Raw genomic sequence first — 14,418 nt, 5'->3', positions numbered from 1 at the left:
TCACTTGAGAAGGCAGGACCTGATAGCTATGCAGACTCGCCATTCGTGGACGCAATATCGATTGTTGCCATGCCAAAGGGATTCAACAACCCAGACGTGACTCTCTTTGACGGCACGACGAATCCCTTTGATCACGCGAGCCAATACAAACAAAAGATGATGACAGTAATGGCCATTGGGCATGTGAAGGAAGCTTACATGTGTAAGGGGTTCAGATCAACATTGCCGGGGCCCACACTCCGATGTCTCGTTAGTCTACATAACAGGTCGATATCCACATTTCACGACTTGGTAAATGCGTTTAATCAGCAGTTTTCTAGCAGCCGGAAGCCACAAAAGCATGCTGCCGACTTATATCGAATAGTCCAAGGCGCCAACGTGACGATTGGAAAGTTCAACACCAGGTTCAATAACGAAAAGGTCGCAGTACATGAGTGTGACGTGTCGACAGTGGTGGAAGCATTTAGGAAGGGCCTGCACAACGACTCAGACCTATACAAACAGCTAACTATGCATTCTTGCCACATCTTTAAGGTAGTCCAAGAAAAAGCTGCAGCAGCAATGAGACTGGAAGAAGATATGCTCACCAGAGCAAGCATACCGAGCACGCCAAGCGTATCCAGTACATCAGCCATAGAAAAATCGGGCAGGAAACAGCCCACTGGAAAGAAGGAGGAGAGATACAAACCATATGGTAGAGGAGTAAACAGAATCGACAATAGGGAGGAAAATCAACAACTTCCTACGCTGGCTGAGTATGGGTTCACAACCGGCATCAGGGGAATTCTGTAAGCGCTAAGGGAAATGGGAGATGGAGTAAGGTGGCCTAGGCCGCCAATAGAGGGACAAGCTTGGAGGAAAGATAACAAGAAGTAGTACGAGTTCCATCGTGATAGTGGACACACTATGGAGGATTGCTACACCTTGTGCAGGGAGATCAGGCGCCTCTACGAGCAAGGGGAACCGCGCCACCTTCTACCATGTGGGGGCAAGCAGCAAGATAAGGTGAGTTCCGCAAAAAGGGCTAAGCCCTCCACATCGCCTACATGCACCAAAAAAATAAACGTGATAATATGCAGCTCAGACCTAAGCGGATTGACATATTCCGCGGCAAAGATACACGCTACCGAGACTAAAAGTGACAGGCCAGAGACATCTTGTAGAGTTTTCCCACAGCGACCTACCTGTTGTCGCCTTCGACGAGAAAGACGTCCATGACAGTCAGGAACACCACGACGCACTTATCATAACACTGTTAATAGCCAATTACACGGTTAGAAAGGTCCTGGTAGATAATGGCAGCTCGGTCAATCTGATCATGCTGAAAACCATATAAAACATGGGATTCAGCGAGAAGGACATGCATATGAAGACCAACCTACTTGTGGGATTCATTGGAGAAACAGCTAACTCACTAGGAGAAATCGTGATCCCGAGCTACGCAGGAGGAATCAACAAGCAAGTAAGGTACTTGGTCATTGATGGACCATCTACCTACAATGTTATCCTTGGAAGACCAAGGCTACACCTGATGAAAGTAGTCCCCTCAACATATCATCAATGTGTGAAGTTCCCCACACCCTGGGGAGTGGAGAAGGTACGTGGAGATCAGGAGAAAGCCAGAGGATTCTATAAGAAGGCACTAAAATGCACAGCTAGCCCTCCAGCATAGCAATTATAGAAGCAGCACGTTCAGGACGAGTACGCCGAGCCCCCAGCCGAGGAGCTGGACCAAATCAACCGGGACGGACTGCAACCAGAAAGAACGATGCTAATAGGGGAAGGAGCACGGGTGACCTCAGCCAACATGGACTGTTTCACATGGTCCCATGACGATATGGTAGGGATAAACCCATCTATCATAACACATAAGCTGAGTGTAGATCCAGGATGTAAGCCTATCCAGTAGAGACGAAGAATGTTCGCAGCCGAAAGAAATAAGGTGATCAATATCAAGATGGATAACCTGCTGGCAACAAATAAAATAAGAATGTGAAGTGGAGAGTATTTGGGGACTTCACCGATCTCAATAAGGCATGCACAAAAGATCCCCCACTACCGCATATTGATGCCATGGTTGACGCCACAGCTGGACACGAAATGCTAACATTCCTGGACGCCTGGAGTGGTTACAACCAAATCAATATGGACCCAGCCGACCAAGAGAAGATAGCATTCATGTCAAAAAGAGGTTATATACTGTTACAACGTTATGCCTTTCGGCCTAAAGAATGCAGGATCTACCAATCAAAGGTTGGTCAACCGAATGTTCAAGGAGCAGATAGGAAAAACTATGGAAGTATATATTGATGATATGGTAGTAAAGTCAAAGATAGCCAGAGATCATATGCAGCATCTGGCAGGAACCTTCGACACACTCAGAGAGTACATAATGAAGCTGAACCCTTCCAAATGTACCTTTGGAGTATCATCCGGAAAGTTCTTGGGTTACATAGTGACCCAGAGGGGAATAGAAGTCAACACGGAACAGATAAAGGCGGTACTACAGCTGGAGTCACCAGAAACGCCAAAAGACGTGGAGCGACTAGAAGGAAAGGTGGCAGCTCTCAGCAGGTTCATTTCGAGATCGTCAGACAGATGCAGACTATTCTACTACATACTAAGCAAGAGTTAAAGGTTTGAATGGACCAAAGAGCACGAACAAGCATTCAAGGAGCTGAAACACTATCTCAGCACCCCAGCGCTGCTATCAAAACCAGAACCAGGAGAACCATTATTCCTTTACCTAGCCGTCACAGAGGTAGCTGTGAGCGTGGTCCTAGTCAGGGAACAGGATAAGATGCAGCGACTAGTCTACAATGTAAGCAAGTCTCTGCTACCGGCAGAGACCAGGTACACATCCCTCGAAAATCTGGTACTTGCATTTATAATTGCATCCTACAAACTGCACCCTTACTTTGAGTCACCTACCATATATGTTGTAACCAATTATCCCCTAAAGTCTATAATGAGGAAGCCTGATTTATCAGGCAGAATGTCAAAATGGTCCGTACACCTTAGTGGATACAACATTAGGTATGACCCAAGAACGAAAATAAAGTCACATGCATTGGCAGATTTCGCTTCAGACTTCAGCCCACGTATCCAAAATCTAGCTGATAGAGAGACGTTTACCCTCAAAGGGGACAAGGATGCAGAAGTCTGGCAGATGCACATCGACGGTGCCTCCAATCAAAGGGGGCAGGTGTAGGCCTAATTTTGTGATCTCCACACGAGGATCTGGTAGCACAAGCAGTCCGCTGTGAGTTTAAGGCTACTAACAATGAATCAGAATATGAAGCCTTAATACTGGGGATGCAACTAGCTCTAGACCTGGTAATCAAAAATTTACAGGTATACAATGATTCCTTGCTTATAGTTAATCATGTAAATGATGAATATGTAGCCAGGGATTCAAAGATGATAGCCTACCTAAAAGTACCAAAGGAGCTAAAGCAAAAATTCAAAGACTGCAAGCTCAAGCAGGTTCCCAGAGACCAAAATATGGATGCTGACGCCCTGGCAACCATGGGGGCAACTTTCAAACCAACAGAGCTGACCAACATACCCATGGCACACGTATTGGAGCCATCAATCCAAAATGCGGGGGAAATAGACAGAGGGGAGCTGAAAGACAAGCAGGATATGGAGAACGGAGCAGCAGTTCTGTCAAACATAGATGACCAGTCAGCTGATCCACACTGGCGTACGTCTTACTTAGATTGGCTGAAAGACGGCAAGCTGCCAGATGAAAAAAGGGAGGTAAGGGATTTTGAAATGAAAGCCTCCAGATTTGTACTGATTGAAAACATGCTTTTTAGAAAATCACTAGCAAGACCTTACTTACGCTGTCTGGATAAACAAGAGGCACAGAACGTATTGCATGCCCCCCACAGTGCGAATGTGGAGACCACGCAGGGGGTAGGAGTCTGTCAAACAAAGCTCTCGGACAAGGCTACTTCTGGCCTATAATGAAGGCGGATTTAGTAGAATACGCTCGAAAGTGTGATGCCTGCCAGAGGTCAGCACCAATGATCCAACAGCCAGCAGAACCTTTACATCCAATCATTTCCCCATAGCCATTTTGTTAGAAATCTATATCTCTTTACTTAACATATTCATATATGTTTTAGTTTTAATTTAGTCATAAAATTAAATATTGATCTTATGCATACAAACAATAAAAAGAATAAGGAACAAATCATCATCTTACATTGAAGATTTCGGATTATTTGGGCACAAGTGAGTTCTCCTACTCACTTGTTCTTGAGCTTCCTTAAATGGATGAACAAGGATTTAAGTAGAGAATCCCTCCCAAGGATTAATACCCAAAGTAACAACTTAATAAAATTAATATTATTGTTACTAGAACAATATTAATTTTGTATAAAATTGACCAAAATATAATTTTGATCTCTCAATATTTCGGTTAAGAGAAAGGGAAAAAGAGGAAGAATTTATCTTTCTAAAAACTCTTATTTTTTTAGATGTGTGAATGAATGATACACTAATGTTTTGGTAGTGTATATTAGGTAAAAATTAGAAGGAAAAACTCATGGTTTTTCCTCTCACAAAACCGGGTAGAAGGGGGAGGTGGTGATGCCCAATGCATGATCAAAGGGCTCTTCACAATAACCACTAGGTTTGCATGGCTAGGTTTTAGGCAAATGATTATGTTTACCACTTACTTAATCAACATAATATTTTCCTAATATCACCCCTAATTTCTGTCCATATAGTGTAAAATGGAAAATCCATTTTACACATTATTTTGTCAATTTGTCACATGTAATATGTCATGTAAAATTGTTATGTATTTGTAACATATTAAAAATCAACGCATTAATAAAAATACGTCATATACAAAATTGACTTAGTAATTCATAATTACTTGTACCAAAATATTTTACCAATTATAAATCACAACGTCTTGTATTTATAATAATTTATTCATTCAAATGCAATTGTTTCCTTAAACAATAATTTCATCTAAGTAATAAAACAATTCGATTACTTAGACTGTATCTTATTTAATCAAATTACAATGAGACACGTAAATATTACTTCCAAAATCGTCCGTCAATTTTAAGTAATTTAATTAACCTGTATCGTCATACGATCAATTAAATGATCAATTAAGAGTGTTACGCTTTAGGTATGACCTAAGGGGATCAACTGGTTACCATCGTCGCACGACAGTAATGTCAAACTCTTGTTAACCAATCATTACCGATATGTGTGGACCAGTTGACAGTAAAATATTACTTCCCAATTGTATTCTTTAGAATGAGACTTAAACATGTGATCATCATGATCGATAGTTGTGATCGCATTATTGTCGGAGGACACATATTCCAACAATCTCTCACTTGTCCTCGACAAGTGTGCGTGACCAATTCTCTTGTCCTATTACTATCTTCACTCAATGCAAGGTGTCTTTCAGGTCGTACTTGCAAGTGATCATATCGAGGGTGGTTTCCTCAATCTGGAGAATAACTGATTGACTGGATTTATCTACCATAGATATCTTCCGAGCGTGGCCACGCATTTCCAGTTCATGACTCCTCGAGTGGCCCTGAAATATTGTTATAACCCTGACTAGGGGTGGACAATTCCTATCGCACTCATTCCCTTCGACTAGCCACAACCATCATAACCCAAAATATGCCCATTTGACCCCATTTACGAAGGTCGTAGTAACATAAATCAAAGTTAATCTGAAACTGTGCCATCTTAGGCGAACAGTCTTTAGTCAAAAGAATCGACTCATTAGAATACTATAGTAGCTCTCGCCACGACCAGGCTATATAAATTTGCCAGAACTCTATAAGCGGTCATAAGGCCCAACAACGTGTTCCTAACAGTCTGCCTATGTGATCGACTAGTCATTCTCATATGACTCCATGGCGCTTGAACTTGCCATCAATCGCATCACACTCTAGTCACTTCGAGACATCACCTCATGTAAGTAACTATGGGCGAATACAATGCTAATCCGTGTTCACTTTAACGGGGTTCAATTGTCTCTACGACCCGTTTGGATGTAACAAAGTATAAGGTGAGTTAATAATACCTCAAACGACAAATGTCGACATCAGATTCGGGTAGTCAATACCATATTACAACCTTGTGATGCATATTGTAAGTGTGTAAACACCAGACGATTGCAATAGAAGTTTAACATACCATGTGTCCATGTGTTCAAACTTCTTTTATCGCATTTTCCTTTACGTTCATGTTATCTCTCATAGAATGAACCTCACCAAGTACACATATAGGTTCCCAACCTCAGTTTGGGTTCTTTATCTTGAAAGAACTTCCCTATCGATTATCACATAACCAATGAATTTTTGGTGAATGATATAACTTGCATTGATCAAGTACTCCACCCACTCACTATGCACTAGGTAAATGTTTTGTAGAGTCTTGTAACAATTTTCAAGATGATTAGCCTAACACTTCTCACAAGTCCTAGCATATTAGGAAATATTAGTTTTGAGTAATTTCCTACTTCAACTAAGTACCTTTCCAAACTACTTATTTCTCCTTTTAGCTTGAAAAGCTTAGGATTTTCATAAATCCTTACATGTGTTCGAACTTTAATATGTGCAACCTCTTAACAAATAACAGAGTGTTTTGTTCAATTACTGAAATCGTTTATCGGATTCTCCTCGAGAATTCATGACGATTCTTCTATGGCTTGCCAATGATTCATCATGCTCTTATACATATGATTCATTATTGGACATATGCATGATTATTCTAATGGCAGAAACATTAGTAACTAATAATCATGTGATCAACCATTCCTAGGTTCAATGAACGACCATGACTGCTAATGGCAATTCCATATTCATTGACATGAATAACCTACGTTTCTCGTTGATTCGATGTGTACGTCTCAATACCTATCCAACATCTCATGATGTGATTGGATTCATCATAGTCCATTTTCATCCAGAATTGAAAACTCAAATACTTCTTTGTGAAAGAAAGTATTAGCTCGTCATTCTCAATGAGTAATGAGTTATAAACTTTTACAAGATGATTGCTCCCACTAAATTCCATGTCTTCACATGATAATTTCCAACTCCCACTGAATTCCACATGTTTCGCAATTGACTACTCAATCGAAAAATTTCAAGAATTGAAATATATATTGCTTTGCTAAGTTATTAAGATAAAATCATATATGTTCCCATCATATCCTTTCAAAATACCTATTTTGAAGAGATTTCATCTTTACCTTATGGAAAGAGATTCTAATCTCTAACTCATTCATTTTATAATGATGCGTAGTAATGTCATTGTTTAAATATGAATAATATCTAATATACGTCCTTCTCAAAATACCCTTTTCGGAAGGAGGTTTAACCATAACATTTTCATAATGAGGTTAAGTAATAACATTAGCGTGGTTAACACTTAACTTAGCTCTTATGGATATCGGTATATCAATCTTTGCAACTTCTAGTCATAAATCTCATTTATTTTCTAGGATGCAACTTTATAGGCTCTTAAATAAATATCAATATTGAAACTATTGGTCAAATGTTGTTCATAAACTTAGTCAAAACTTATTGTTAAGACTTTAAATTAGTCATTCTTATTCCAAAACTTTCTTTTGGTCTCCTCGTGTAGTTATCTTGGAGAACATATTCTTTTGATTACTTCACTTGGTCTCTTTTCTCATGTATATATCATCTATTCGAGACCATAGATTTTATCTATTTGAATATACTATCTGTATAGGTATAAAAATCATTCGTTCTTGCGTAGATCTCATTTACACAAGTACACAAATTTTGCTTTATGTTCTTTGTGTCTTCATTTTCTCCCACTCTATCTTTAGAATGAATACAATAGAGATTTAAAGATAGCTTATGAGACACAAATATGATTTTGAAGTATAAGGAGGACTATCTCATAGGTTGACTAATTGTTTTAAATTTGACGATTGTACTTGGTGATTGACATTCCTTTAAGAGAGTTCATCAACTCAATATCACTTTATAATTGATCTTTCACAAGCCTTAAGATTGTGGATATATAATGAATCCCATCATTATAGTTGTTTAGTAGATCACTTTAAATGATCATATGTTTCTATGAGCAAGCGGATAAATACGAATTTTAGAACAAGGATAAAATACGATAAAACGGGTGACTTGGGTTGCAAACCAAGCCACCATTATCCAAAATACAACCATTATCCAAAATACATTTCCATGTCGAACACGGAAATCAAAAGGTTCTAAAATCCGAAACATAAATTAAAACAAGATAATAAAAAGCCAAGCTTCATGGAAGCTACTCCTAGCTTCTTGATGGTTTCTCAAGCTTGCTTTTCTTTTCCTTTGTCCTTGCTTGGTGGAGGCCCTATTTAAAATAAAAAGGGGATACATTATCACAACTTTGTATCACAATACCATAGTTGAATTAGAAACATAAAAGAAAGGAAAGTCATTTACCTACTGGAGTGATCTTTCCAGCTTTAATATCACCAAGGTATTTGAAACAATTTCTTTTCCAGTTTCCAACACCATTACAATAATGGCATTTATCAAGAGGACCCTTCTTGATTTTGGAAGTGCTAGCTTCATAAGTCTTAGCTTTGGTGAAAGTGGGAGCTTTATTTTTACCCTTCTTCCCATTCTTCTTGAACTTCCCCTTGCTTTTGGTGCTTATGTTAAGCACATCCTTAGGTGGGTTCACATTTAACCCCATGTCTCTTTCGGCTTGCACAAGTAACTTGTGCAATTTTTCAAGAGACACGTCCTTGTCTTGCATGTTAAAATTCACCCGGAATTGAACATACGCTTTGAATTTGGATAAGGAGTGTAGAATCCTATCTACAATGAGTTCCTTGGGGATTTCAACCTTTTTAATTTTCAAGGTCTCGACTAGCTCCATCAATTTGAGCACGTGAGGGCTATCCTTTTGGCCCTCTTTGAAGTCGAGATCAAAGAATGCCGCAGCCGCCTCATATTGGACGATCCGCGGAGTTTGTGAAAACATTGTCACAAGCTTGGAATAAATTTCATTAGCGGTGCCCATCTTAATGGCTCTCCTTTGGAGATTCGCCTCCATCGCAAAGATCAACACATTTTTCATTGCGGCGGACTTCTTGTGGTAAGCCTCATATGCTTCCCTAGTAGCGGCGGTCGACCTAGTATTAGGTTCGGGTGGAGAGGCCTCGGTAAGGTAACGAAGCTTGTCGTCACCTTGGGAGGCTAATTTGAGTTGGGCATCCCAATCGGAGAAATTTGACCCATTCTTTTCAAGTTTACAACGATCCATGAAGGATCGGAGCCATGAAGTATTAGTGAGAGGTGTGGCGTTGGTGTTTGGTGCGGCCATTTTGTTATGAGAAATAAAAGTGATTAATCTCTTAACCGATTCTACTTTTATTAGAACTCTTGGTCGATAAAATTACGTTAATATTTATCTCTAGCCCGAAACACATCCGGAAATCGTCGTGAATACTTTCGTTGAGTTCAACCCAAATTTCGAATAAATGTGTCCATGATCCAAACTCATATCAACTTAGGGCACGGTGTGCCGAAATACCCCTCATTAATATAAATTCGGTGGATAGACATTTATCACCCACTTCCCCTACGTAACAAGGTTTGTACCCCGGTAGGGCCGAGTGCACTCCCTCGCGAAATAGGTTTTCATGGTTTCTACTTTTTGGTAAGGCTATGTCTCAATTGATTATTTTAGCGAGAGGTCATGTCAATTTATTATCTATCACGTTTTAAGTGAACTAAAGCGGTGAACTTCGATAATTCTAATTGACACAGTCGATAAACTTGATTAAAAGATGATGCATGTTTTAGTTATGGCGATTTAGCGATGCATGCAACATATAAATAAAATGCAAAGTATAAAATAAATCCTAGTATGGCCTTCCTAAAATAGAAAATCTAATTGACTATTACATATTCGGAAACCAACTTCATTGGTCCCTTGAACTTCGGTTTTGGCACGAGTCTCGAGGTAACACCGTCTTTATGTATCGCCTTCTTGAGTGACACCGTCTTCAAGGAACTCCGGAATAAATAAATTAAATAACAAATTACATAATTTCCTATTATACATTTGTAATTAAAATAAAATAAATCTATTAAATTGAGAGCCAAACAGTAAAGTCAGTTGGGTGAGGGCAGTATGGAATAAAGCTATTGTGCCTAAGCATAGTTTCATAGCTGTCCTTGCTATGCAAGGTAAGTTGGCTACTATTGATCAGTTAACTATCAGGGGTATGCATTTGGTGAATAGGTGTGTGCTTTGTAAGGGTGCAAGTGAAGATCACCAGCACCTATTCTTTCAATGTAACTACTCTAGTCATGTCTGGAAGCACTTGCTGGACTGGATGGGTCTGCGTGGTAGGTCTATGCGTTTCAAAACTGAATTGCACTGGATTGCACACAGGCGGCATAGGAGACATTGGAAATTTCTTTGGGTTACTAGTTGTATGACTGCTTTGGTCTATAGTATTTGGGAAGAAAGGAACTCCGGGATTTTCAACAATGTGGAACATGTCATTCGTCGAGTCCAATTTCTAGTTAGTGTTGTCTGGTTTAAACAGCTGCTAATTGCTTTCTATTGGTTCTACTTTGTAAGATTGGCCTTCTTATTCCCTTTAAGGATGAATAAAATTGGCTTGCTTTTCTTGCAAAAAAAAAAAAAAATCTATTAAATTACAAAATGGTGATGCGAGATCACAATAAATTACAACCGAATCGATATTCCCATACATTTCGGGTAATACCAATTAAAAACTAAGGCCATACTAAGTAAGAATTACATAATTCAAAAACTACATAAAATAAAATTATGACAATCATAAATAAAATGCAGCATTATAATATGTATGAACATGCCCAATTTTATGCTAAATCGCCTTTAAGGAGCCAATATCGTATATTCAACGGTTTTTACGGATTTGCGTGATTCAACCTTTTAAAATCACAATAAATTACATAAAATCATATTTATGCATAAGTTAATTACCCTAACCAGCTTAGGACTCAAAATTAGTCTCCACTAACATATTGACTATAATTAACTTATATTTCTTAAAATTGTTCATTAGTGGACTCAAAATTACAATAAAATGATATAAACTTCAAATAAATCACAAAAATTTCAAATAAATTTGAAATTTGAAATTTAAACTCATGAACATTCTGGAAAAATACCATGACACTCATAATGTTCAAAAACATAGGTTAAAAATTTCAAAATTTATCGAGAAAAATAATGTTGCGATTTATCGGATTTATCAAATATAATCATACCAACATGAGAAAAATTATATGTATCAACTTTTCAATTTTAGATCTGAAATAGGTAATAAAATGCAACATGTGACGTTTTTCCTTAGTCATGAAGTATGTTTTAGAAATTATTCACTAATTAAAGTCACTATTTATGCTATTTTTCATCAAAAATTCATAAATCATGCATAATGACTTCATAATAGCCTATTATTTTACACACATCTTGTAAAATTGCATGTGACAACATACTAAATTTATATGACCATATTCAAAATATTTCTCATATTAACCTATTTTTCATTTAAATTCGATTTTTATCATGAAAAATCCAAATTTCGAGCATAAGAACTCCAAAAATTTTGAAAATTTACAGGTCATTTAAATTCTGGAAAATTCGAAGTTTAGCTAATTTGGTCCGAAAATGACATTTTAATCATAAAATCAGATTTTTAATGCCATTATTATATAGGATGAACAATAAAATCCATAAATTAACCAAAATATCCTAAATACATTTTAGGATCAGAAACTTTAACATGCATAATTTATTTCGTGATATATCATAATAACACAAATTTATGAGTTTTATATGTTAATCATATAACTCGGAAAAACTATAACCGATTAGCATGCAAACAATCTTAGGCTCTGATACCACTTGTTAGAAATCTATATCTCTTTACTTAACATATTCATATATGTTTTTGTTTTAATTTAGTCATAAAATTAAATATTGATCTTATGCATGCAAACAATAAAAAGAATAAGGAAGAAATCATCATCTTACATTGAAGATTTCAGATTATTTGGGCACAAGTGAGTTCTCCTACTCACTTGTTCTTAAGCTTCCTTAAATGGATGAACAAGGATTCAAGTAGAGAATCCCTCCCAAGGATTAATACCCAAAGTAACAACTTAATAAAATTAATATTATTATTACTAGAACAATATTAATTTTGTATAAAATTGACCAAAATATAATTTTGTTCTCTCAATATTTCGGTTAAGAGAAAGGGAGAAAGAGGAAGAATTTATCTTTCTAAAAACTCTTATTTTTTTATATGTGTAAATGAATGATACACTAATGTTTTGGTCGTGTATATTAGGTAAAAATTAGAAGGAAAAACCCATGGTTTTTCCTCTCACAAAACCGGGTAGAAGGGGGAGGTGGTGATGCCCAATGCATGATCAAAGTGCTCTTCACAATAACCACTAGTTTTGCATGGCTAGGTTTTAAGCAAATGATTATGTTTACCACTTACTTAATCAACATAATATTTTCCTAATATCACCCCTAATTTCGGTCCATATAGTGTAAAATGGAAAATCCATTTTACACATTATTTTGTCAATTTGTCACATGTAATATGTCATGTAAAATTGTTATGTATTTTTAACATATTAAAAATCAACGCATTAATAAAAATACGTCATATACAAAATTGACTTAGTAATTCATAATTACTTGTACCAAAATATTTTACCAATTATAAATCACAACGTCTTGTATTTATAATAATTTATTCATTCAAATGCAATTGTTGCCTTAAACAATAATTTCATCTAAGTAATAAAACAATGCGATTACTTAGACCGTATCTTATTTAATCAAATTACAATGAGACACGTAAATATTACTTCCAAAATCATCCGTCAATTTTAAGTAATTTAATTAACCCGTATCGTCAACTGATCAATTAAATGATCAATTAAGAGTGTTACCCTTTAGGTATGACCTAAGGGGATCAACTGGTCACCACCGTCGCACGACAGTAATGTCAAACTCTAGTCAGCCAATCATTACCGATATGTGTGGACCAGTTGACAGTAAAATATTACTTCCCAATTGTATTTTTTAGAATGAGACTTAAACATGTGATCATCATGATCGACAGTTGTGATCGCATTATTGTCAAAGGACACATATTCCAACACATTCATGACATTGGGAATGGACATCGTTGGCCCTCTGCCTCGGGCCCCAGGAAACAGACTATGGATGCTAGCAATGACAGACTATTTTTCCAAATGGATATAGGTGGAAGCATTAACTGAGGTAAAATATAAGTAAGTCATCTCTTTTATCAAACGTAACATCCCCTGCAGGTTTGGTATCCCATCAGAAATCATATGTGACAATGGATCACAATTCCTGTCAAACAACACGGAGGGATACTGTGCTAGGTGGAACATCTCACTGTAAAAGTCAACGCCTAGGACTCCTGAGTCCAATGGGCAAGCTGAATCCAACAATAAAATCATTATGGAAAATTTGAGGAGGAGATTGGAGGAGTTAGGAGGAAAGTGGGCAGATGAGTTGCCACTAGTGCTGTGGTTAGACATAACCACACCAAATACAGCGACATGCAAAACACCCTTCAGTCATGTGTTTGCACCAGAGGCGGTGATTCCATAAGTGGTTCTAGTTCCAACTCACAGGTATGGATGCATGATAGGGGAACTGAACAGTGCAGAGATGATCAGGGGCCTGGACATGGTAGACGAGCTGTGAGCAAGTGCAAAAATACGTCTGGCTGCCTACAAGCAGTCAGTCACCAAGAGCTACAACAAGAACATAAAAATCAGGCTCCTGGAGGTAGGATACCTGGTTCTCCGTGAAGTGTTTCAATACACCAAAAACCGCAAGGCAGGCAAATTCGCTTATAAGTGGAAAAGACCATACCAGGTTGAAGGCGTTGTTAGCCATAGGGCGTACAGATTAATGACCAACCATGGAACATACTTCACCTGAAGAGGTATCACTTTTGATAACAAGTAGAATTTAGTGTATAAAGTTTGTATTCAAGAAACCCTAAAAAAAAAATAAAAGATGTTAGGCATACTATCAGTTTTCTATTGTACTTCTTTTTATTTACATTTCTTTAAACTTAAAACCACTATTGGAGCTGTGTGGTCTGTAGCTTTCTGGGTCCACGGTTGCTCTGGAACCCCATGAGATAGCGCCAAGTACTTATCATTGCTTTAATTGATTTTTTGACTTTTTTATTTTGGGTTCTTTGAAATACCACTTTGCACTCTAACGTCTATGGTATGTTGAAAGTGTTACCAGCAGGACTATCAACTGAACACGGGGTAACTAGGCACATGGCACTCCAACATGCCTAACCTA

The 14,418-nt window shown here is 37.6% G+C and overlaps 1 protein-coding gene across 1 annotated transcript; it reads left to right on the top strand.

Annotated features, from left to right (window-relative positions):
* Positions 1–1,339: 1,339 nt before the first annotated feature.
* On the top strand, positions 1,340–1,672 carry LOC141631498 (uncharacterized). Its single transcript, XM_074444161.1, has one exon. The coding sequence runs from the start codon at positions 1,340–1,342 to the stop codon at positions 1,670–1,672; it is 333 nt and encodes a 110-aa protein (XP_074300262.1).
* Positions 1,673–14,418: the final 12,746 nt, after the last annotated feature.

The sequence above is a fragment of the Silene latifolia genome, chromosome Y, assembly GCF_048544455.1.
Source record: "Silene latifolia isolate original U9 population chromosome Y, ASM4854445v1, whole genome shotgun sequence".
Classification (NCBI taxonomy): Eukaryota; Viridiplantae; Streptophyta; class Magnoliopsida; order Caryophyllales; family Caryophyllaceae; genus Silene; species Silene latifolia.
Note: the sequence above shows the minus strand (reverse complement) of the source record. Positions and strands in the feature narration are given on the sequence as shown.

What these genes read in the sequence shown, in the direction of transcription:
- LOC141631498 (XM_074444161.1), top strand. Translation starts at nt 1,340, where the DNA reads ATGGGATTCAGCGAGAAGGACATGCATATGAAGACCAACCTACTTGTG.